The sequence below is a fragment of the Harpia harpyja genome, chromosome 2 (genome assembly GCF_026419915.1).
Source record: "Harpia harpyja isolate bHarHar1 chromosome 2, bHarHar1 primary haplotype, whole genome shotgun sequence".
Classification (NCBI taxonomy): Eukaryota; Metazoa; Chordata; class Aves; order Accipitriformes; family Accipitridae; genus Harpia; species Harpia harpyja.
This window is the reverse complement of record NC_068941.1, coordinates 48693773-48720038: the sequence shown is the minus strand read 5'-3', so window position 1 is coordinate 48720038 and position 26266 is coordinate 48693773. Positions and strand designations below refer to the sequence as shown.

The 26266-nt window shown below is 40.5% G+C and overlaps 1 protein-coding gene across 3 annotated transcripts in view; it reads right to left on the bottom strand.

Moving 5' to 3' along the window:
• Positions 1-26266, bottom strand: part of GALNT7 (polypeptide N-acetylgalactosaminyltransferase 7) — a 76776-nt gene that overhangs the window by 33264 nt on the left and 17246 nt on the right. For all 3 annotated transcript variants that reach the window (XM_052779121.1, XM_052779111.1, XM_052779129.1), the window contains exon 2: positions 10599-11056. In XM_052779121.1, coding sequence (XP_052635081.1) covers positions 10599-11056 — 458 coding nt within the window. The remainder of the gene's footprint in view (positions 1-10598; positions 11057-26266) is intronic.

The following is a 26266-nucleotide window of genomic DNA, read 5'->3' as shown; positions in this document are numbered from 1 at the left end:
GTTAACAGGAACAAGACAGAGCATAAGAAGTTCATTTAATTTTTTAGTTTCACATTCAGATTACAACTCATTTGACAGAATGCTTCCGCCATTTGCCCCAAAATTTCTACAATGCAAGACGGCACCTGGAAGGTTACACAAGCAGCTGCAGGAAACCTCTCAGACTTCTCTCTGCCCCCTCCTCCAAAGTCAAGGTTTAAGGCAGTATTTAAATATACTCCACGTGCTGCACTATACTTTTCTGTTGAGCAAGAGGTCCTGTTCAGAGCTTGGTCTTCTCATTTCAAATGCGCAGGTAAGTAAATCCAACTACAGATAACACACTTGGTGCCTCTGTCAACTTCTTTGTACTCTTCTGGTGAACTATTTCTCTGTTGAAAATTAAAATTTGAAACGCTAGCAGCCAACACTAAAGAGACAGGATCCATCTTCACTGTAGTTTTCACTACTGGGACCTGAAATGTTAACAGAAAATGCTTGGTTTTGCTTTAAGGCCAATGCCTGGAATTCAAATCTTTCCTGACCACAAGGAGATGCTCTGACAATACATCGCTAATTACATTTTAAATACATTTTTTTCCTCCAAGAGTCTTGCCAGCAGTAAGGCAGCTGATAACCTGCAGAGGAAAGCCAGCCTTCCTGATTTAGTGTGACCACTATAGTTCACCTGATTCTCAACCCCAGCCTTCAGTAAGGCACACAAAGATTTATGCGCATACTATAAAATTAGTTTTCTTGGTTACAGAACAGTTCCAGTGTACTATGTGGCACTTGAATAAAAGATTTTCCCACGGTACCACATGAAATGAAACCAAGTCCCTAATGCTCCATTTCCAACGACACAGATACCAACAGTAATTACTGAAATCTTTTTTTCATATAACAGTATCAAATATGTAATTTGCACAGTGCTATAATTAAGGAACTAATCACATTCCTGAAGAAAGCAGGCTCCACTCCAGAGCTTTTCTATTCAGTCTCCTTAGCTACAACAAGATTGACTGGACACCTAACTACTTACTGTAGAAGAACATACTAAATTCATGTTATTTGCCCAGAGTAAAAAGACCAGCCATTTCTAATGAGCAGTCAAGATTGATCTGCCTTATTTCATACGCTGAGTAATTGTTTACAACTAAAGATTTCGGTATTTTTTTGACTCAACTCCAGCACCAAAAATTTTCTATACAGTTTGATACTTTTAATAGCACTTCAGCCAACCAAAGGGTCCAAGCTGTCACCATCAAACTATGATAGGAAAAATATCTTTACTAACAGCTTTGCTTTACCAACACACAGCTCTGCATGTATGTATTCTTAAGTAAAGTCAGAAGTCTTTATTTTTTGGCAAGAATTCCCTCCTCTGCTTGTATTAAAAATAATAAAAAAATAAAACGAACGCCCTTCAAAACCACATGTATGATTTTTAAAAACAAGCCAATTCTCACTCCCTTTTGATTTGTTTTATAAAATGTCATGAGCTGCAAAAACAGTTTTCCAAGAATACATTTCTGTACATAAGGAACACTGTACTCAAGCAAGGAAGAGTTACTTTTTGAGGTTTTTCAACAAAAGCTTATTGCCAGTTGTTCTGTTTGAAGTAAAAAGGTGACCCATGGCAACAGATCCAATTATTCAAGTACAAATTTGTACGGCCCAGGGGGCATGCCCTGTAACAGCAATAACATCATTAAAAAGGAAAAGTCAAACTGGATAATCCATGGAAGAAAAAAACCACTTTAAAATATTTATTTTGCCATGGTCAGACTGACAGATGTGTGTGGGTGATGCAGTTGAAATTCTGGCTCATGCTGGTGAGCGGACAGTAGTTATCTATTGTCATACTGAAAAAAAAATAAAAATCCAGGAAGAGATTAATTTGTCTCATGCCATAAACATGCACAAAGAATCATGATGCTTCCTCTCCCAGTCAAACGACTCAGGATAAGATTCCTGCAACATTTGTCAAAAGAAGCTGTCAAAAAAATGTAGTTTAAATAGAGTCAAAATACTAAAACCCTCTGGGTCAGTAAGAAAAATATGTAGGCAAGTCTTCCATGGGTTGGATAACAACAGCGTATCAGGCCTGAGCAATGCATGTTGAGCACTGATCCTTTCTTACATCTGACAGAGTTAATTACCCTGGCATGAAATCTGATCAACAGTATGAACATCCCTGGCTTAAGGGCTCTACAGTAATGTAAGTTAGCTAATAGGACAGATAAGGAGTTTCACGCAGCATCACTTACCATATACTTTAAGAGAATGCTTCTTGACTTAAATTTCAACCCAAAGTGCAATAAGCATGACCCAAGCCCAGCAAAATATACCAATGGAAATGGCAGATGTGGATTGGAGTGTTCTACTGTCAAAGTGAACTTCATAAAGGAAAACCTGCATTGCTCCTTAGTGTTTTTGAGATAGAAGAAACTACAAAGAGACTACTGCAACTAATGCATTGTAGATACCTTTTTTTTTTTTTAAATACTCAATACAGGTTCTTTGGAACAACTCGCACTGCTTTGGTCTTGTGTAACCAGGTGCAGCTCTTGAAATGAGCCATACATCAGAGAGCCTCCTCTCAGAGCTCCACACTCGTAGTCATCGGTGGTTTTATCCATCAGGCAGTTTCTTCTCCCTTTTTGACTCTTTCATAGAGAAACCATTATTTGAATGTTTCCTGACACCTGCCATGAGAAGTTCATGATCTCAGGTGTTACAACTTTGCCAAAAAGGGCCCAGGAATGGCTTCTTTGAGGACAACCTCCCCAAAACACAGGAACAGCCCACTCCCACATGCAGTAAGTCAAACAGGCATGGCAGAAAGCCCACCTGGCTGCACCAAGAACTCCTGATGGAGCTCCAATGCAAAAAAGGAAGAGTAGGGAAGGTAGATGCATGGACTGGCAACCTAGGAGTACAGAAACATTGCCTGAGCACATGGAGAGAGAATTAAAGGCATAGCTCTGGTGGAGTTGAAATCTGTGAGATGGGAAGGGGAACAGGAAGGGCTGGTAGGCAAAAGGAAGACTAAAGAAAACACGGGTTTACTGCTGAATGAGGTGCAACTTGGTGTCAAAGGACAGAGAAAAGACTGAGACACTTAACACCTGATTTCCCTCAGTCTTTACTTGCAAGGTTTGCTGTCACACCTCCCAAGTCCCTGCATCTAGTGGCAAAGTCTGCAGAAGCAAAAGAATATCCACCATAGAGGAAGGGTGGTTCAGGGACCACTTCACTGGATGTATCACAGCAAATGGGATAAAAACGCAGAAGTCCATGGGACTGGATGGGCCGCACCAAAGGGTGCTGAGGGAGCTTGTGATGTCATTGTGAGGTCACGCTCTACCATTTTTACAAGGTCATGGTACTTGACAGTGGTTCCTGATGACTGTCAAAGACAAATGCCATGCCCACCTTCAAGAAGGAGGATCCAGGCAACTATGGCTAGCCAGCTTAATCTCAGCCCCTGGAAAGATGACACAGCATATGCTGCTGGAAGCCAGTTCCACGTGCATGAAGGAGAAGGTAACTAGGAATAGCCAATGTGGTTTTACCAAGGGCATATCCATTATCCTGACTGTGAAAAAGCTTCCAACTCCAAATTAATACCTTCTCCCCCCAAAAAACAGCTATTAACAACAGCCACTGGGAATAAAAAGCATAAGGCTACGTCCTGCAAGGATCCATTTAGGATAATGACTTAAAAAGCAAAATGCAGTTTGCCTCGTCAGGAGGAGGCCAACACACAATGACAACATTTAACACTGGGATTTGTATTAATATTTTTTTTAAACATACTGGGATTATTATACAACACTTTCTCCTTAGGTAGTCATACAGCAGAACTAATGTCTTCAGTGCGAACATACAAAGAACATTAACCACAGACTCCGTGCAATTGGACTTCTAAAAGTGACACTCACTTCACTTGGGTCTCTATTTTAAACCCATTGAATTGGAGGACTGATTTTGCAGCAAGTCTCTTCAGTGAGGCTTTTACCCACAGCTCCAAATGCCACAGCCGCTTTGGCCAGCACCATGCCTGCTTTGCCATGCCTATCTTTAGCTACACCATGGAAAGCAGTAAAACAGATTGGAAGAAGCACAGCAGAGGCCTGGCCCGAGGACTCATTCAGCATCTCATACCCACAGTCATGGGGCGGAGAGGACATGGACAATTTATTTATTTTTTCCAGATGGGAAGAGGGAGAAAATAGCTGGATTTACCAAATTTCCAGGCAACGGCCAAAAACCCAAGAAGCAGAGCTTCAGTGCCTGGATGAGAAAATGGTGTAGGGCAGGATGTTTTGAATTCATTAGTACCTGCTGAAATTTTTGGAATTGATTAACTTTATCCAGGAAGGACTACCTTCTCTAAAATAAACCAGATTACTAGAGCTTAAATGTGCGAGGGACCTTCCAGCATGAAGACGAGGGGAAGCCATCGACACCACCACACAGAAGTACCGGCTGCCCAAGCAGGACTCAGACAGCACCTGCGACGTGTACGGAGGAATCGGAGCACCTGAGAGGACAGAAGACACAGGCAGGAGACTCCCACTGCCTCAGGAGACACAGTAAATATAAACCGTGCTTCAGAGACCACCATTTCAGGCATCACTAGTTAGTGTTTCCAGGGGCAGCGCATCACAGAACCCACAGGAGAAGCAGCATATTTTGAGCCCTCAGCGCAATGTGGAGCTCAGCTGAAGACATACCTGTGTAGAAGCCACGCTCTAATTGTAGCCACAATGCACTGAAGTTCTAACGCCAAGAGAGAGGTGTCCTAGTAACACCTCCTTTTGAAAAGGGGAACTACAAAGAAGTGAGTTGGCTTATTGAAGAGAGAAACTAAGGGTAAAATGCTTTCAGGTAGCATGGAGCCTTTTCAAAGATACCATATTAGAAGCTGACAGTGTTTATCATTAATCATAAAAAAAAAAAAAGCCTAGTCAGGAACTACGGAAAGCCAGCATGATTGAAAAACAGATGCTGTTAGTAGTAAGACAGACGTTCTTTAAATGCACAGGGTGGTATCCAAACAAGGAAAACAGAAATGAGTGCTAATTCAGGCAAACTGACTGTAAATAATAAGATAGATTAAAAAAAAAAAAAAGTTTGAGAAATAGCTTACTGAAGTACAAAAGCTGCTATTGAAATATTTTTTTCAACCACAAGTAGGATGCCTGCCAGAAAGTCTGTTGGGCTGATAGATGATCAAAATGAAAAGAGACCACTTCAGAAGCAGGAAAGCTAAATTAAGTATTTCCGTTGAACTCTTAGCAGTGACCAACGCCAGATACCCAGGGAAGAGAACAAAAGCAGGGCAAGCACGCAGTAACACTTCCCATTTTATGGTCCTATCTTCAGCTACCTAAAGCTTAGGGACTTTGTAATTTGGAGATAATAGATACCTGCATGATAGCTTCTACTGGATTTTTCTGCCATGAATAGCCTAATTGCTTTTTTAATTTTTTTTTTTATAAACCCAGTATTTCCAAAAGAATGCAACACGAATTGACAAACTATTGTGGTGTATAACTATTGCTGACACCAGCCTTGTTATCAAACAAACAGAAGGAGGAAAACATGACACCAATTTTTATAAAAGGGCCCCGGGGAGTTAAAGAATTGCAGACCACTAAGTCTGACTTCTGTGCTGAAAAGAAGCTAGTAATAAATAACAAAATCAGTAAACCATAGACACAGCTTTTGTGGAAGAAAGCCATGCCGCAGAAATATATTATCATCTTTTGAAGAAATCAAAAACTATGTGGACATGGGTGAGCCTATTAATAGAGTAACTTGATTTCCAAAGCCTTTGATGAGGTTCTTTGCTTTCTTTATAAGCAAAGTTCTTCATCAAAGTATGGCAGGGTAAGATAGAAGATCTCTTGGATTAATAACTGAAGTGTAAAAACTGTCTATTCAGTCCAATTTTTTAAACGAGTTTGTCGCTGTAGCAGCGTAAGTGTCTGTGCTGGGCACCAAGCTGTCCACCTCCTCTTCCAGGTCATAACTGAACAATAAAAAAGAGTTCTTGGTAGTTGCAATTAAAATGACTATAAACAGCTGCAGAATAATTCAAGGACACTATCAAGGAAATGAGCTGGCAGGAGAGCTCACTGCAAGTGCAAATGAATGTATATGGAGTGTTAGACCACTCTTAGTGCGTATACTCAGTGATAGACCCTAAACTTGGCATAACCACTCAAAAAAAAAATAGATCTTGGAGTCAGATGTGGATAGCCCTTTGAGCATTTTAGCTCAGAGTTAATGAAAGGGCAAATCGAATGGTAAGAATAATAAGGAAGGAATATGAAACATTTATATAGTAGCTTGATGTAGATATCTCCCATATTCCCATATCACAGGGTGGCAGAATAACAGAGTTACGTGACAGTATCTGGAAGGAGAGGTTAAACAAACACCATGTTCTTCAGCCTGGAAAAAGTCACTGACTCAGGATGTCATTAATTCCAAGGGTATAAATGCATTTAAGAGACAAGTCTGCACACAGAAAACAGTCTATGAACCATGACAATCCTGTTGCAATTTTTGGCTCAAGTGTCCAAGCCCACTGGTTGCCAGGAATGAAACTTAGTCCATTCTTGTATGTTTTCTCCCAAGCATATATTATTGGCCAGAGCTAGAGACCAGATTGTCAAGAAAAATGATCTCTGTTCAGACCCAGGATAGCTGTATTTTTTAAATTTCATTTTATTTTAAAATGCTCTGAACAAGTGGCTCATTATGCTGTAAAACAACTCAGTTCTTGTTCTCCCTAGCAGCAATGCTCTTCAGTTACAAATTTTTTTTTTTTGAGAGGACACACCTTGTTACCTGACAGCATTCATCCTCAAACCTAGGTCCATTTTTTATTTCCCTAGCATGGTGTGTTTATCTTGAATCCAAGATAATTCAGAAACTTTATCACTCTATTTTTACTTCAGCTCTACCTCTGTGCAGACTCCTGATCACAAAAAAAAAAAAAACCAAACTATCCAGGGAGCAATTGAATTAATATCCTTCTTCCCTAAAGCTAACATTAGTTTTATCATAGGTCTGCTAGAAGGCAGGGACAACATGTAAAATTCAATATACATGACTGCTCTTAAAAGTAAAAGGCTGCCACCTATCAGTATAAAAAAAAATAAAAATCACCAAGTTTTAAGAAAAAGTTTTCTTCCAGCAACTGTACAGAGGTTTTGGACAGGGCCTGCTAAACCTGCTCTACTTCTTTGCAACTAGAAATAAGGTGGAAAAATAGGTATTGCTCCCACCTAAACCCAGTTTATGGCTCCCCTGGCCCTCCTGCAGAGTGCTGAAAGGCTGCAGTGAGATGATGCCATCTTTGAGATTTTGTACACTGACTTTTACATATCCCCATACATTCTTGATTTTGTTTAATCAAACCTATGACTTGCTGTATGCCAACAGAAGTGCTTGGCTTCAACCTCAAAATAGATTGGTTAAAATCCGTAAGGCAAAAGTATGCAGTACTGGCAAAACAGAAATATTCTGATGTACCTGACAAACAACTTCAACGTGCCATCCAACCTTATTCCTCTCTACAGGGCACAGCAAGAGTTAAGGCTTTTTACAGCACCAGAGGCTGCCCAGAATCACCAGAAAAGTTCCTACTGAATCAATAAAGGCAGCTGGCAAATCATCTTGGCAAAGTGTCCGACTCCAAAGTCAAATCTAAACAGCAGCATTGAATCCCCCTTTATTAGCATTTCTTCCTTCTTCCCCCTCCAGCAGGGACAAGCCCTAAGGCTACGTGGCTTTTAAGCTGAGAGAGACAGTTCTTGCAGCACTGTTTCACTCCCGCTAGCACTGCCTGGGAAAGCATTTGGCATACTTCACTGAACAAACCTGACTGCTTAGGGTGACGCTTAAAAATTCTGATGCTTAAAGGAAGAGAAGGCTGAGGTGAGGTCTACCTGGATTGGAATGTCTATGAACAAATGAACACGGTCTTTGCCCGAAAGATCTTCCTCAATTAGCAATGCCAAGATACCATTAACCAAAAAAAGATGACTATACTGCTGTTTGGTAGGATTAAACTGAATGTTGATCAGCCTTATCAACCAAAATGGCTTCTGGACTTTTTAAACAGATTAGTGGGAGGAAAATAAATGGTGCATCCAACAGGCAATCTGCTACCTTTTGCTGCATTTCTCACTGGTATCGGGGGATGAGCAGGAAAGTATGTTGATACCTGAAAGCATATAGCAGTATCAGCCAATCTTACATTGCTTCCCCTCTCTTCTGCTGTTCCCAGGTGACACACAGAAGCTATAAACCTTTAACCCATTTAGGGCAATTGCAAGCATCCCAAGTATTCAATACATGAAGTATTTTGATATAAAGTTGTCTGAAAGATGCCTTTTGTTCATGTTTCTCATGCTGTTTTGTTTGCTTGCTTAGAACATTAAACAATAAAATGTAACTTTGATTTGAGCTGCTGGCTTTGGCCTCCATGGAAGACTTATCTGCAAGTGTGCTTGGAGGAAACTGTTTCTAAATTTCATCTTTTCCGCTCTGATCAGTCACATGGCTGTCTCTCCTATTCCTCAAAGTACGCGAAGTATTTAATTCTTCTTTGGGAATTTCCATTTATTACTCCCCTTGAGAACAGAAGTAAAGACAAACTCTGAGATTATGCCAAGAATACTTCAGGAAGCTATAGGTGTGGAACTATGTGGCAGATACATATGCTCTCTGATGCCCTCCACCTTGGGGAAAAACGGAGGGGAGGGAGTACTTGAGCTCTGCTGCCAAAGATATGGCTGCTAGCCTGGGCAGAGGCAGCCCAGTCCCACCTGCACGTGACATGCTGCCACTTCTGCTTTGCTGTCCTTGCAGAGCAGAGAGTGAGGAGGGGAGCGTGCTTCCAGCTCCTTCCCTCTCTCTCTCCAGGGAAGGCAGGGCCAAAGCGAGCTCTGCTAACATGACCTCCTGCCATCAGCTCCCCTCTGCTCAGTTAATCACAATACCTGATGGGGAAATGTTTTTTCTCTGCGAGTTTCCTTAGTCCTGTTGCCTCCTACAAAAGGGGCCCCAGTGGCTGCAAATGCCTCAGCAGAAGCAACAGTGTCTAGGGAATAACCTCCTGAAAGAGAATGCTGACCTACGTTACCCAGATCATTTCTTCCCCTTCAGAAAAATCTCATTAGCACAGAGCTCCAATGTTGATTGCAGCGACGAAAGAAAACTGAAGTGAACCCTAGGACAGCCAACGCTTCCTCACCACTGGCAGCAGACAGGCATGGTCCTCTCCTCTGACTGCCAGCAAGTGGAAACCTTTAGTAAGTCACCTGAGGAACACGGCATGATGGAAGGGAAACACTGTACTCTGTGCACTTCATTCACTTTCAATGGGTGCGCACCAGGTAGTAAATTCAAGCAGCCGTACATGCACAGGCATGAGTCAGACTCACAGCTGGCCAGTTCTCTTCTACCTCGCAAAGTGGAAAAACAACCACTATAAAAAGCCACAGCAGAGCCTCAGTAACCAGCCAGTGACCAACCAAACAGATCAGCTGCCACAGCTGGAAAGATACAACCCAGAGGTTGGCACCGAGTCCAAGGATCGGCATGGCTCCACTGCTAGGGATGAGGGGGAAGTGAAAACAGGCAAGTACCTCATTTCACACTGAATTCATATACCCTCCCCTCCAAATGAAAAAAAAGCCCAACCAAACCAAACCCACCCAAAACCCAAACAAACAAAACCCCTACCAATCAATCAGTTTGCTCAAAAGACCTGTCCTTAGCTGATATTTAACAAGGAAAATTGTATCAAATGCAGATTAGCCTGAGAACAAACTTGGCTCCAGCATATACCAAAGATCAGAAGAGGCTGTGTAAACCTGTTAGTAATTATTGAAAAAGTGTTAGTAACTTCCCAGAATTTCCCCACACCAAAGTAGACACCCTCCCAGCGAGTAAAAAATGTTTTTTCTAGAATTGCTTCCTTCTTTATGATAAACGTGGTGGGAAACTGTTAGAAGACTACTCTTCCATCAGCTCCATACCTGAAACACCACTATGGCAGATCTATACTTCTGTTAATGCAGGTAATTAAGCAGAGTTATTTAAAGGGAACAGTATTTCTTTGTTTCTGTTCTCTTTATTTAGTTAGTTAGTTTTAATTTTTAAAGCATCAGGGTAAAACCAAAACTGAATAAACTATCTAATGTAGGAATTTCTGCAGGAAATAACAAAGAAAATCATTCTTTCTTAAAAACAAATCTTAAGAAGTTACGGATTAAGAAAAGAAGATAGTGCAACAAAGACTGCGGCTGGACCTGGAACATGCAAATACCTGCAATTAGACACTAAAACAGATGACTTCAGAGATAAATCAATATAGATAAAAGTATTCATGAAAGGAATCATTGCAACAGCATTAAGAATAATATATGGAAACATTTGGTATAGTACAGCACTCTTGCCTGTCAGGACAAGAAGCCTTAAGTATTTGGCCTAATTAATAATATTATTTTAAGCATCAATTAAGATATATGGAAAGAAAATAATTAAATCCCATAAAAACAGAACTAAGAGAAAACAAAAAGTTTGCTTACTCTTCTTGACGCAAGTCATTAACGCTCCGATCTAGTGAGATCATATCACTTGCCACCATATTAAACCCAAACTCTTTAATGCTGGCTTGAATGGATTCTTTGTAATCTGGTCCTAAAACATATGGCTTCGCTTCCTCTCCAGGGCCACCAACAACTCCGTGAGGCTCAGGCTCTTTGGGTTCAAAATTACCAAGGACTCCAGGTCGTAAAACAGGATCTCGGTATACAAATGTCTGAGGCTTAAATGTGAGATACTGCCTCTGGATGATGTTTTGCTGTTTGTTATCACCACCACCATGATGATTTAGTTCATTTTTGGCCTTATTTTTCCTCCGAATGGATTCTAAGTCCACTTCCACACCTTCAACATGAGGCCAAGGTACCACAGGTTTGAACTTCTCATTTCCTAGTCCATGGTCTCCTTTGTTTGGCATGGGTCTGTTGGCTTCTTTGTCATCCTATATATACACACAGAGAAACAGCAGGAGATCATATAAATTGGTGACCCTTTATTTATTTAAATCCAGTACCTTAATGTACTGAGGTACTAAACATATGTTACGCAAGAAGGGAGAAGTCTCTAAGGGGCTCAGTGAACTCTTTTTACTAAAGCAACTGGCTCCTGGAGAACACCACCAGCCATTGCCCACACTTACCTTAGTGAGTAGGTCCTGGAAACGGCCTAACGCCCCAAGCATTCCCAAAGACCAAATACCCACGTAGGACACGATAACCTGAACCTCGTTCAGGCAGCACACTAAACCAAGGTGGAGGGAGCACCGACAGAGCATTTAATGAAGGAGAGGGTGGTACGGAGGCAGACAACGCCGCAACGCGGAGCACGGCGTCCCTGGGGCCACCCTCGGACGCAGGGTGTTTCTGAGGCTGCGCATACCAGCTGCTGAGACCTCCGCAGGGTCTCGGTGGTTGCTAGATACAGCCTCAACATGCTCCTGCGCTGGGAAAGAGTGCCGTGACTACGTGTGATCCGGCACGCACGTCTGCGGCAAGCCTCGAGCCACAACTGATCCCCTACCCTTCACCCCCGTGACTTGCTCCCACCACACACCGCTCCCTCTACTGCAACAGCAGCCGTGAGGTATGCTGAGGGCACTGGGGACAGCAGGCAAAAATGAGATGCAGCCCTGATCTGATCCGCTGCACGGCCACACAGACAGACCCGCCTGGGGAAGCAGTGCCGGGGCTGAAGAGAACTGCCCCAGGCACCGGCACCGATTATCTCCCGCACCCTTGTTTAAAACAACTTTACTGTTTTACAAGCACTCTTCCCTGCCTCCGCACCAAGAGATCTGAAGTTCTCGCTGAGAACAAAGGCTGGGATTTTGAAAACTGCTCGGCATTTTTGGTGATCAGTGAGGTTGGTGGGGCTAGGAAAAGGGTGGGTGATGTTGGAAGAAACTGCACAGAAAGGCTCTGAAGTCTCCGAGTGTGAAGCCTCCAGAGTACAACAGCCCCACCCACGAACGCTCCCCAAAACATACAGTCACTGCTTTTTCCAACACTACTGTCCAAGAGGACAACCGGGAAACACTGTTGAAAGTTCAGATTTCCTGCTAAAATCATCTATTTGTAAACAGGACAGATGTTAGATCACACCGAAACCTGCAGAGAACAACGCACACATTTTAGCAACGTCTCACTAGCTATTCACAAATACAGAATCAAACAAAAATTGAGATCAGAAGGATGTCACCTATTCAAACCTGCTGGAGGCAAGGATAGCTTCACAGTTAGACCGGGTTTCTCACGAGGCTCGTCCAGTCACACCCCGAAAACCTCCGTTTTTCTCAGGACAACCTGTTCCAGTTGCTTGACCAGTTCACAGTGAAGGTATTTTTCCTCATACCTCAGTGGAAGCTTCTCACGTTGCATCTTGTGTTGATTGCCTCTTGTCCTTACTGTGTGTACCCCTCCGAAGATTTTACTTCCATTTTCTCCCTAAACCTCACTTTTGAGGGTGAAAAGATGCAATTAGATTCCCCATTAGACTTTTCTACAGCCAAACCAAGCCAAGCTCCTCTACCCTTTCCAGGTCTGTGTCACGTGCTGCAGCCCTCTAACCTCCTTAGCAGGTCTTTGCTAGGTCCTCTCCATTTGTTAATCTCTCTCCTGTGCTGGGCAGCGCAGGAGGAGAAACCAGACACAGTGCTCCAGATGCAGGCTTTTTAATGCTGTGTGTCGGGAAACAAACCACATCCCTTTCCTTGGTGGCTAAGCTCTTCCTAGTGTAACCCAATATGCAGTTTGCCTTTACTGCGGCAAGGGCACAAGGCTGACTCATGTCCATGTTTAACTAAACCACACAATACTTACTACTACATTACAGTGTTTTCCTCACATATCATTCTGCATAATAAAACTTCAGAAACTAAGAAAAATCCAGTATAAAATATGTCTAGGTTAACATGATAACAATGGGAGTCAGACTGGCTCCAATTCAAAATAATAAGAGTTTATTCAAGAAACTTTCTGCTCTCTCTCGCTTGTTCTAGTTTAAACAGGGAAGACGTACAAAATGCAGAAGTGTTACATTATTCTGTTCTTCCATCTCCATTTTTTGAGGAACGCAAAAGCCAGCATGAGAAAGGGAAGGATAAGGGCATGTGAAAAGGCACATTTTGCAAGGAGGTAGAAGGCTGCTGTGGATCTATAAATAAAGCCCCAAGAGGACTTTTGAAGAGAGCATCATCTCACGCTTACCCTAGAAATCAAAAGGAAGGCTATGCCACTCGACTGTCAGAACACTGCTGAGCACTCAGCTCTTACCAACTTGCATCTAATTCCTGCTCCAAGTGCGGAGGCAGCTATAAAAGCCAACAAAATGGTAGGCACCATCAGGAAGGATGCTTAAAGAGGGCATAATTTTGACTGCGCAAAATTTTGAGGCATTCATGTCTTCAGTAATATTTAGTTCTGGTCTCCACATCTCAAGAGGAGTTAGAGAAGGTAAAGAGCAGGGCAACCAGAATGAAGGAGAAGGTAGATAGGTGCCTTGAGACGAAATATCAGAAAGGCTGGCCTTTCGTCTTAAGACTCTGCAGTTTGGGGATGTGATGGCTGAGAGGGATACAACTGAAGTTTAGAAAATCATGAAGGTGATGGATAAATTGAGTGGAAACTCACTATTTACCCCAACCACAAGAACTGGAGGCGCTGGATAAAACTGATTGGAGATCAACCAAAAAATGTTCTTTGCACAGTGATCTCCTGGAATACGCCACACAGGAGGCTGTGGAGAGAGACGGTACAAACAGTTGAACAAAGGATGAGGCAACATGACGGATGACAGGGCCTTAAGCGGACTGTAAAAGGGCTGAGCAGGGAGTTACCTTCTAAAAGCTCTAATTCAACAGCTGTGGATGCTGGAAGAGTCCAAAGGGAAGGGAGCATAGAAAGCAGCGAGGTTTACATGCTGCCATTCTCAGACACCATCCTGGATCACTAGTCTCAATCAGGCAGGAATTTCTTATGCCTCTGGTCTGCATGAAATTAAATATCCTTTCATCCCACTTCTGTCACCTGTTTTATAACAGTTAGGAGCTTCCACTTATCCAGGTCTTCAGCTGAAACATAACACTTCTTAAAGTAATTTGTTTACTTCGCTGTCGTCGGAACTATGACTTATCTTGTATTACATTCAGCCTCATTATAACTGTTACGCACAATTTGCATGATAATGTATTTATTTGCTGCTCCTTTCCAGATGCTAAATATATTCCATTTTTACAAGCCTGGGAAAATATTGCATAAACCAAGAAAATTATACACAGACACAATCATTCACCTCTTTCCTCCAATTTTTAGGTACCCAGGACAGATATGATGGAAGGCATTTGTTATTTGTTGTGGGTTAACCCTTGCAGGCAGCTCAGCACCACACAGCTGCTGACTCCCCCTGCCACAAATCTAAACCACAGCATCATATGGGATGCTACAAAGCAAATTAACTCCATCTCAGCATTTTATGGGCATTTTTACAAAAAAAAAAAAAAAAAAAAAAAAAAAAAAAAAAGAACCAGCAGTGTTTAAGTGCGTACTGCAGACCACAGCTCCTGGAAGTTATTCGTGTCTCCAGAGATAACTCAGACAAAGGTTTTCCAAATACTGTCTGGAAAAAAAGCAAAGTCAAACTGCAATCAAAGAACTATTTTGGTCATCATATAAGCCACAATGCCTTAGTTAAGAACTTCTAGAGCTTCTCGTCTTCTATGAATTATGACTCCCCCCCCTTTTTTTAAATGATTTAATGACATATCAAAACAAAAAGAAATAATTTTTAATCAGTGTGCCTCACTGATTAAAAGTTTGGCTCAGCTAAAAATGTAGTATCAAACTTCTAAAAGATTCATACGACAATGATAGTCAAACTAGAAGGCATGCATATTAAAAAAAACAAACACAACAACCTTTCTAAAGTAGAAAAACAAGGTAGTCTTAAAATTGAGTCTTAAAGTCTTTAAAAAAAGTCTGAAAAACTTTGGAAGAGACAAATCAATGACAACAAGGTAAAGGGAGGGCTTGGAAGAAGTGAGCAGTGAGCACGACGTACATCTGAGCACTGCACTTCTAGGTTATCCAAAAATGAGGGGAGAGAAGCAAAAAAATCTGTGAATTCTCTCACATCTGAAGACAAACAACAACAAAAATCTCATTACATCTTTATAAAGGACACACAGTAAGCTCTTTACATACAGTAATATAGAAAATTTTTTTTTTCCACAGATCATTGTTTTTTTTCTATAGGGCTAGATCCAGGATTTCCTGCCAGCTTTTCTAGCTCCAGTTCAGTGCATGTTTCTTTATTTTTCAAATGTTCTTTTCACTCCTTAGGGGATTATGTATGAGTCACTGCAATGGGTGTTTCAGAAACAGTGAGATGACATAAATACAGTCAATTCCTGACTTGTAAAAAAAAAAAAAAAAAAAAAAAAAGAAGGAGGTATTTGGTATAATTTTTTTTGCAAATTAGGTTCTTCCTTTTTGTGAAAGAGGAATGCAATTTAAGTTTTAGGGAACATAACTGTATCCTTTTGGAAACATGTTTCTAAATTATACAAAGTAAAAGGAAAAACTGGGAGAGGTCTTCAGAGGGCAGCAAGATTGGTCAACTGGTAGGAAGGTTGGAGCTGTCGCTGGCAATAAAACCGCAAATGTAAAAGTTGCATAATCTGCTTTGCTTCAGTCAACCAGGGCAAGACTGGCAACTCCCTAAAACTCCCTATGAAATAATGTCTGAAGTACAAATTGATGTTAAAAAAGTGGATTTGCTTCATTCCTAAAATGGAAGATTATCATACTGAAAAAAGTTTGCTAATTTAAAGCAATGTCTATAAAAGCATCTTGCTCATCTAGACAAAGATCAGTGATGCACAAAAAATGAAAAGGGGAATAATTAAGTAGAATGCAGTAGTAGTCTCATTACCCACGGACGCAAAAGGAAATTAAAAACCCCTTTCATTCCCAGAATATATATGTTCATACCCTGCTGATTAAAGACAGATACTGAGTGTTGCAATATTCTGGTGTTCCTCATGAAAAAACTATAAAAACTGATACAGTTTAATATTTAGTAACCTAGGAGGCCAATCCCTACATAGTTCTATTTTCTTCAGTCCAGCTTTTACCTTTCTTAACTCTTGGCTGCATCTACACCACTGCACTTGCCATGAAAGGCAAATACAATACATGTTCTTCTACCATAAGGAAGGGTTCAAGGACTTTTAACTGAGGATGAATCAATAGCTCTCAGACGTCCCCTGATGCAAGTTCCTCTTCTACACAAAAAAAGAAGCATTTTGAATAGAGCCTCTGCCACAGATACTCTGACAGAGACCACACAGTTATCAGTTTAGGAAGGATTTCAACATATTTAAAGTATTTTGCGTTGTTTGCCTCAACTTAATGCAGCCACGCTCCTAGTTTATCGGAATAAAAAGGCCACTGGAGAGAAACGATACAGAGCCGAGCATTTTCAATTATTTGAGTAAATAGGAGGGGGTTGTTCCAATTTATTCAGTTACCTTGTAAAAAAAAAAAAAAGAAAGAAAAAAAAAGAACAAAGACTACAAGCTGGATTCACAGATTTCCTTATTGATTAGTCATGCTGGGATGATGCTAAAATAATGCCTGTTCTCAGCCAAGCTTCTAGCATGATTCTGCTCTGCCAGCTAATTAGAGAGAGAAAAAACCCCAACATGTAGTGTATTTCAGTTTGCTTTGAATCATTACATGTGGGTCTTACTTACCAGGTTACAGGGCATAGATGCAAAAAATAAAGTGCTACATCAAATTACTTAGTCCTGTAACTATTTTTGTGCCACATGATAGAAAGACTCCACAACACTCTCACGACCAAAAAATGGGAGGACTTTTCAGTATACAGGATCAAACACAGACAAAAGGGAAAATCAACACATCCAACAACGTATTTCTGAACAGATTTCACTCTAGATACCCACTAACTTCAGCATAAATAAAATGAGCAATGATTCCCACAACAGAGTTGGCTGACTGTGAAAGGGACCCCGTAGGATTGCACACCTTCCACTTCCACCACCTGTGGTAACCTCTATCCAAGCAATCCGAAGTTCTAGCTACTGCAGGACCAGCTGCAGAGGGGAAAGCAAAACCAAAAGCACGCACAAATGGAAATCCACAGGTTCTCACACAAGGATAAAGATCTATGGCACAACTGCCATCACTTCAGAAAATAAATAAATAGTTAAAAAGCCCTTTGTAATAATTACAAATTTTTTTGCACAAAAAAAGTCTGTTTTAAGCCCCACATGCAGCACTGCCTTCAAGTCATATTTTGCAAAACCTTCCATCAAACAATTTCATCACAAGGCAACCACATTGACTCAAGTTAGGGCAGAAGCTGGACCAGGAGAATTCTTTGCTGAATATGAGCAGTGGCATTTAAGCCACCTGGCTCAAAAGGGGCATACCCTGTCACAGCGCCTGGGCAAAACTTGTCTCTCTCTTGCTTTGGCTTCTTCTCTCAGTCTATTTCAGAGGCACTGCAAAGGTCATGAAGTGCATACTTATGTGCTCAGTAGCTCCTACAGTGACTTTTAAAACTTGTGTAAGCTTAGAACAGAGCATTTATGGGAACTGTAGAAACACAGAGAGAAATACAAGTTCACACTAAATTACAGAAAATTTTTGAAGTTTAAAAACACATGTTTGTAAAAACAACAGATTGCTAAATCACTGTAATTGCATGCTTTGTACAACTCAAGTGAAAAACCATACTGTTGATGGTATTTGTCACCAGCGTTTCCAGGAAAACATAAGTCCGTAAGTTATGTTCTTATGTCCAGAGTTGCCCTCAACTTTGACAGATATACTGACAACATCAAAGTCCATTATGCAACCAATGCCATCTCTCCATAGTAGATTTTTGCCCTGTCAAATATTCTAGGGGAAACAAAACATACTTAAACAGGACCTAAATCATACCTATTAGCACTAAAGCTGTGTAAATTGTGCTATACCAACCCAGAGTAAGCTTTGGTAGACAGAACTAACTTGACTACAGTTTTGTACCACAAACACATTACTGTGATGGCATCTCCAAAAAGCAAGTAATCCTACCAGACAATGACCACATCAGCCTACTTTTTGGAGTGCTCAACACAAGACTTGGTCAGAAGTCACTTATGAGCCACAAAGAAAACTCCAAACAATTAAAAAGAACCTTGATGATCTAAACAAGCAAGCCTTAGATTATATGCATAATTTTTATATATAGGTATGTTCTAGTCATTAAAAAAAAAACATAACTCCGTAGTGTAACTGAGGTGCAAGGGCCACAAGCAGCTTTAGAGAAATGCGTGTTCAGCACTAGTTTTATATGACTGTGTATTGTACTCCCACTTACATCTGAAGAATGAAAGCTAAAATGTGGGGTTTGGGGTTTTTTTTAATTTAAAAAAAGCACGGCAACTTCCCCCTTCACCTACATTTCACAGCATCTGTCAAGCTGATTGATATGTGATGCACTACTCCTTGCCCTGCACCATCCTTTATCCAGCTTACTTTTTCTTGTCCGTTTTCTCCGAGTTCCTGAGTAGTTCCTCCAGAAGGAACTGTTTTGCCAGGGATAGATACCTGTAATAAAACTGCTAGTCAGCGGTATTGAGGAAAATCCCTTTTCCCACTCATTCCTTATGTCCTATCTGATAAGGCAAAACAGGACAATCATTAGTATTTACGCAAGTAAATACAGAAGTAACTTAGTTTTCAATAGATAGCAGTCATTAATATCGACTCACCCCACTGAAAAAAAAAATAATTAAGTAGCAGTATCTTTGAGCCCCCAAATTACCCAAGTTACCTGAGGCAAAACAACCTAGGGAGTAAGATCAACAATTTTCTTCTATCTTAGGGTTGACATTCCTGAGGTTTGAGAGCATTGCTTATGGAAAAGCAAGTCACATGTTCAAAAATAAAAAGGGCACATAATAAAGGAGAGGAACTGTTTGTAAAAATGTGAATTTGGCAACAGCTCAATGTTCTGCTATTATGGAGGAGTTTGACAGAATTTAGCATTCAAGTTCCGAGTGACTTGCGTTAATCTATGTGAGTCTCTGTATCACTGATTCCAAAAAACGGTAAAAACAACTTCTTGCTACCTATCAATGAGTCTAAAACCTAACAATATTCACTAACATCTGAGGTCATCTCTGCTGGTGTTTGAACCTGTGAGTGGAAGAAAGACACTGTGGAAGATAAGGCTCAGTTTCTCAACTTTATTTTATTTTTTAAATGGTTGCTGTTGCTGTAAGAGTTCCCTGGGCAAAAAGACCAACTAGCTCTTCCTGTCATCTTAGATTTTTGTGAAGATACTGTCTACTTGTCACAACAGAAGCATTCATCTAGGACAGTGACTTCAGGCTATTGCTACATACTGCCATGGTCTGCAGCCAACATCTCACAACATCATTGCATACAAACTTGTATTAAGCTATGGAAGCTCTCAGGTTAACAAATCATATGGAAACCGCCTCTGCCCCCTGTCCTTCCCATTTTTTTGTGGCATATCAGTAAATACAAGTAACGCCGATATTCAAATTTCTAACAATGCAAGAATACTTATTTTCAGTTGAAATAACTTGATTGCCCAGCTATTTGCCTAACAGAGGGGAACACCATAAATCCTGAGTTTTACCCATTTACCTGCAGAGTACCTTGTTTAAAGATATATATCCACATTTAGATAAGTCAGTATGATACCCACCTAAGCATCCCATTTAAATGAAATGGTTCTGTTGCAATATTATCTTTCACTTGCAAGGGGAATTCGTCTGCGCTAATGATGCTTCTGTCATCCTCTTTGGCCTTGCTGTGCACATATCACTTAAATTCCTGCAAAGCAATGCAATCCTGCCACGAGTGCTGTTTTGGCTTGTACTGCTTTACAGGCAAGCGACAGGCAGTTTCACAATTAAGACTCTGCCTGACTGAAAGCAAGTAAAAATAAAGACAATTAGTGCTTCAGAACAAATTACTGTCAGAATTAGCAGTCTTTTATTGTCCTTGTTTTTACTGGCACTCAGTATTTGAGGAATATCAAACCAGCTGTTAAACCTTTCAACTCGCCTTCCTTGTTGCTTGAGATTCAACTCTTACTCAGCTTTTACACATCCCATCCTTCCATTCCTGGTACTGTCATAGTTTATTATACTTGTCCCATACTGCCCCTGGTCCCATCTGTAGTTCAATAGTCATGCTGCATTAAAGAAGTCTTGCCAGAGATCCACTTCACTCAAAGCCTCCACTTAAGAGATGCCCGAGAACTTTGTGGAGGTAGCCACAAGCAATGCACCTCTCCTTATGGCTCTAGAAAGCACCATGTAATCTGGGATAGCAATTAAGGAGATCTAAAATAGAAGGACTCAGACAAATACCTGAATAGCAGATATTAAAGAAATTTCTGCTTAACTCTGTAACTTAAGGCTAGTTTTAAAGCAGGCAAAATAGCCTCTTACCATTAAGATTACAATCATTTTCAAGTAACACAAATATTCTTAAAGTGAATCATAAATGAAGCTGCTGTATTACCTAAGGTGATGTTGCATTTTAGTCTCTCCCATGTTCTAGAAATGGAAAGATGTTGCCATTAGTAGCCTGTGCAATAAAAAAACCAAACCACATTTGCAGATGCCTGCTGCAGAAGAATAGAAAAGTTATTAGAGGACCCTGGATAAGACAGAAGTATGATCCAAAGCCTCCTAGATCCTTTCCTCACAGACAGCACACCAAAGATGACAGAAAGGCTTTTAAACTCAGAACAGCAAGAACTGATTACAAGTTTATTACAACTAGAATAATCAACATTTTCAGTAGAAGAAAGCCAAAATGATCAAGTGGGACAGAACACATAAAAAAGCATAAAAGCAAGCATCTCCCTACACACTACACCTTTTCAGGTGTGTTTTTGCTTCTTGTAATCAAGGGGCTTTCTCTGTAGCATCAAAGCGCAATTTCTCTGGTCCCCAAGAAACCAGAGACCACAAGAGACCACACGATTTCCTTGCCTGCAAAGAAGGTTGCCTGCACTGATCCCGGCCCCCTCTTCTTAATAGAACATGACACAAATCGAGACAAGACAAATGCTGTACATCATACAAGGTAAGTCAGTTTAGGTTAAGTACTTAAGACTGGTCTAATCAACCACCAACTGACTCAGAGACTGTGCTTCAGCTATAAGTCTGCCATCAACTGCTTTTCAAATGTTCAAAACCTTCCTTCTTTCTCTGCACAACAGACAAATTTCTACATACTGCAGCCTACATTGTCATTAGCATGTATGTAACATGGTATTTCAACTGCAAACTTCTGTAGAGCATCATCCACAGTAATTCATTCTCAGAGACTGCAGTGACTCAGACCTCCAAGCCAACAAAGAAGCACCTGTTCGGTGTGTTTACCCTCAAATGCACCATATGGGTTGCTATACCATAGATGACACTCCACACAAATTTAAAAAAAAAATAAAAAAAAAAATCAAATTCATATGCTGGTTGACTCACTTCGTGCTAAATTCAGCCATTTAAAATATTTTATTGTAATTTAATTGTTCAGAACACTGTTATGGTAACAGCCAAGCCCCATAAACAGGCCAAAGAGCAAGGAGAACACCAAGCCCTGGGGCACAGTCAGCATTCTACTGCAGCACCAGGGAGAAACACTGTCCCAGGTAAGCAAAGCCCACCAGACACTGACCCCTATCTTTCCAAAACAAAGTCTAGTTTCTTGTCTAGTCTTGAGAGCGGAAACCCTAAGGACCCAATCGTTTTCCTTCTTTTCCACAAGCAACTATCCACTTGAAGTCTTAGGGGATGTCAAGTTGCATCTACTTACAGGAAGGACAACGCTTATTGCCTAGAAAGTTAAACCTTGTTTTCTCTTAATGAAAATAATTATTTTTCAACTTCTCAACCTGGAGGCAATCCATGGGGTACCTTGCTGCACAAGAGGTTCAGCAAGGTGACTTGTTCCTCAAGCAAATGTGCCAGCTGCTGTTGGTATCACAGGAGCAGCAAAGCAGTAGACGAACTGATGCATTTCTAAACAAAAAGGGCAACAAACTGGCTTCTAGGGACACAGTCGACCCCAGAAAAATGTTTAAGCAGATGAAGGCTGTGGGAAGTCTCCAAATGCTCAGACTTCTGGCTGGCTCTAATCAATATTATCAGCTCTCATTTCTGTAAACATTTGTTGTTATGTATTTTGTTCAAATGCAACATTCTGTTCTCCTTTTAATTTCTCTCAAATTTCCAGTTTTGTTTACATTGCTTTGATTAAGACGGTGCCATTGCTTACCTTATTTTAGAGGGGCAGAAGGTGGAGGCAAAAGTTTTTTCTAACTCTTTCTTCTAGACAAAAGCTGAATATCAGGAAATCCCTTTTGAAAAGTGGATTGCAGAAATGGATGGCAGAAAACTCAAGATCTTTCTCCCTGTCTCCCTCCTCCAAGTGATGAGGAATACCACATTTGCATGTGGCTATGTGGTTTGGAGCAATGCTAGGCATTCGATCAGATTTTGAAAACAGTGCTGAATGGCTCACATAACACATCTAGAAAACAGTAAAGTCATCAACAAAAAAGGAAAACATAACTCTGCCCTTCAACTTGCATACAAGGGCTTCAGAGTCAAGTATTAGATGCTTTTCTCCATCTTCCCTAAGCTTTTCCTAGGAGACATGCATTTGGACCATGCAATACAGAACACCTCACAACCATAAGATACAGTTTTCTAATGAGGCCTGATAAACTAAAATCCATTTTTTGTTAATAGAAGAATAGACTTTCAAGTCAAGACCAGCAAAACAGAGTAAAGATAAAGGCATTTATTATCACACATTTACAGTAAAATTAATCAGAAGCATACTTGGGCTATAATAAATTGCTTCGTAATAATTTGAATAACCAACACGTTGCTGGCCTATGAAGTTTTTCCCTAGGATACAAGGAAAAAGAGGAGCATACCATAATTAGACAACTGTCCACAATTTTTCTCTGTAGAGGAATTTTAAAATGCTTGACTGGAAAAATTATGAGTATTAAGAACAAAATGGACAATTGCTTAAGACACCATCTCCATAAGAGCTGACTGCAAGATGCAAAAGGGCCTCCAGGTATCAAGTGAGGTACCTATGACTCTTGGACTATTTCTTCCCTTCTTCAGAAAAAAAAATGCATTGATTTTTCATCTGAGCTTTGCTATCTTTCCCTGTATTGCCAATTAGAGGCTAGCAGAATAGCAGATATTCTGTTAGTCAAGTAGATTAGTAAAACGGTATTCACACAAGAAAGCACGTCCCATTTCTTAGCTTAAATGACCTCTTTCCCTCGTAGATCCCTAAGAGTATTCAGCTTTAACAATTAATAAAAATTAAGAGGAAACGATCCTAAATACCTGAAAATAAATATAGTGTTGTATTGATGTCTTGTCAATTTAGTATATGCTGTTCCATGTAGTTTAACTATTTCTACAGTAGTATTCTACTACTGCCACATGCACATGGGTTCAAGTGCTTGGCAAACAATTCCAATAGTTTTTGCAATCAAATGGAAGACAGAGGAAACAGCCATGAGAATGAATAATTTCACTGCAATACTGCCATAATCCAGAACACTATCATTCCTATCACTAAGACCTTCTCTCTGGTACTTTCTCATTTCACTCCTGCACTCCATGATCTTCAGCTGCATCACCTTGTCTTTTGTGTCCAGCAGCTGGTCTTGTCCAGTCCTACACCTATGCTCAAGGCATTGCTACAATTGCCAAGAACTTTCTTCCACAGCCCTTAATGGTTCAGCAGTAACAAGCCATCTCTTTCCCATCCCCAAAACCTCTTTCATCTTTTTTCCCCGGAAGTTGTGCCCTCCAAGGTGAAAGGCGTAAAACACAGCATCACCGAAGAGGTTCAGTACAAGGTTTGTTCCTGTCACTGCCTTTCAACATTCAGTGAAGCTCGTGACCTTTCTAGTTGAGTCATTGCTCCTCCCACATTCTCTCTTGCTCCAGGAATATCCTTCATTTTATGCACATGGTTGAATAAGATCTTAAAAGTAGAACCCATGTTTATTCATATGGACATTAGAGATTCTTAAGGACTTCTAATATGTCCAGCTTAATTTCCTTCCATAAACGAAGGATTATTCTCCTTTTCCCGTGTAGTAGTGTTACACAGTGGACTGTGAGGGGGCAATGCTTTTCATTTTACTAAGACCAAGCCCCTTTTAGGAGTGTTCTCTGTAGACTGAAGAAAGAAATAGATGAAGCTGTTTCTTTTGGACTTAAACAATCAAAATTTAAGTAATCAAATTTTGAGTTGTAGAGATAAGCAGGTAAAAATAAGCATATGCTTTGAATTTAAAAAGTAAGAGACCAAAGAGTTACAATTTATAATCCGTAACTTTGCTATTGAAAATACCCAACTTCTATTATTTTTCCCTCCAGAGGGAAAAAGCCTCAGAAAGAAACAAAACCCACTATCAATCCTCATGTTCTAAGCGGCTAAGGACAGCTTTTCCGGCCCTCCAGGTATCAGCTATGAACATTGCACTGGTTAAAGCCCGCAGAGGAACTTCATCTTTGTTTCTCAATCATCTGAGACAGATGGATATTTAAAAATCATGCATTTGTCTTATATACCTCAGCAAGTAAATGACATTTACAATACAATAAATCCATCACTGATGGACATGCTTGAACAAAGGATGCATACTTCTGTGCTGTATCTTGTCTGCCTCAATTTTTAAAGACACATACGTCAATCTCATTCCATATTTCTTGCTATTAAGAAGTAAACTGCATTAGATTTTCATTTATCTTGAAATATTGTTACCATTCTCAAGCTTTACAACAGCCTATTTCTGTCTTTTTTTTTAAAATTGCATTTCACAATTTGATCAACCCTACCACTTTGAAAGCTTTTTCAAAGAAACAGCCAGCTGAAGCCAAAAGCTGCATTGTATGAAAATTACACATACAATTTACGACCCGTTTCTGCAAGTTTCATCTGAACTCCCAAAAGATTTCAGAAATTCAGAGTATTTACGTAATTACCTTGTGTACTGCTTGACTAGATAAGTGAGGAGAAATCACTTGTTACAATCAATTGTGTTCTCTGTCTCATCTTTCCTTGACCCTTCATTCCTGCATCTTTACTACGTAGGATATTAAAGAGAATCTGTGTGGTATTTGCCAATAAATTAGTTACATTCTACTGATTTGTTGAGGTAAGGTAAGTTCTTATCTGTCCTAAATACTTAAAAAATAAAGAAATCAACACAATACATGCATTTGAAGCGTAAGAGGGGAAAAAGACCTGCAACAATCTAAACTAGTAAGAACCAATTTATTGACCAGATAAATCAAATTGAGTACTCTTCCTGTGACAAATACAGCTAGTGACATTACTTGTTTTGCTGTGAAGTAAACATGATGAATATCAAAACCTATTTCATAGCTTTGCTTTACAAGCCACATCATGTGTGAGCACAGCCAGGTTCTTTGCATCGACAGCCAGCAAGAATACTGTAATACAATTCACAAACTTCTTCAGACGGACTCCACTGAACCTGTCTGCTCTCCACTGTGCTTCCAGCCTTGCACTCAGCTCTGCACTCTCCATGCAGTATCTTTTATTTCGACTACAGAAGCCACCACGCTCATGTTGAGACCACAAGACCTAGCAGAGAGGCAGAAACGCCGCACTGGGACTTCACAAGAAACAGACTGCCTTGACATTTACTTTGTTAGTGCAGATGATTCACGGTGGTGCCAGCAATCTAAGCCTGAAGCTGCCCGAGACTAACACTCAAAACATTGCTCTCAAAGCTGACTTCGGGAACCGACATCCTACTGCTTTCTGTTAACATGGCACCAAGGATCCGCCTCTAGCCCTGAACATCTTCCAAGGGACCTGCCTAGGTCTGTCAGATCCTGAAGAGAGTTTTCACGTGACCTTTGCGTTTCCAGCTCAGGTACACTCTGGCCAGCATTTCTGATCACGTCTGGAAAAGACGCAAATGAACAGCATCCTCCCACATGCACCGATTCCTTTGCAATTGGACTGCAGCACTCTACTGTTTAAATTATTTGGCATACAGCACACACAAAGAAAGATGC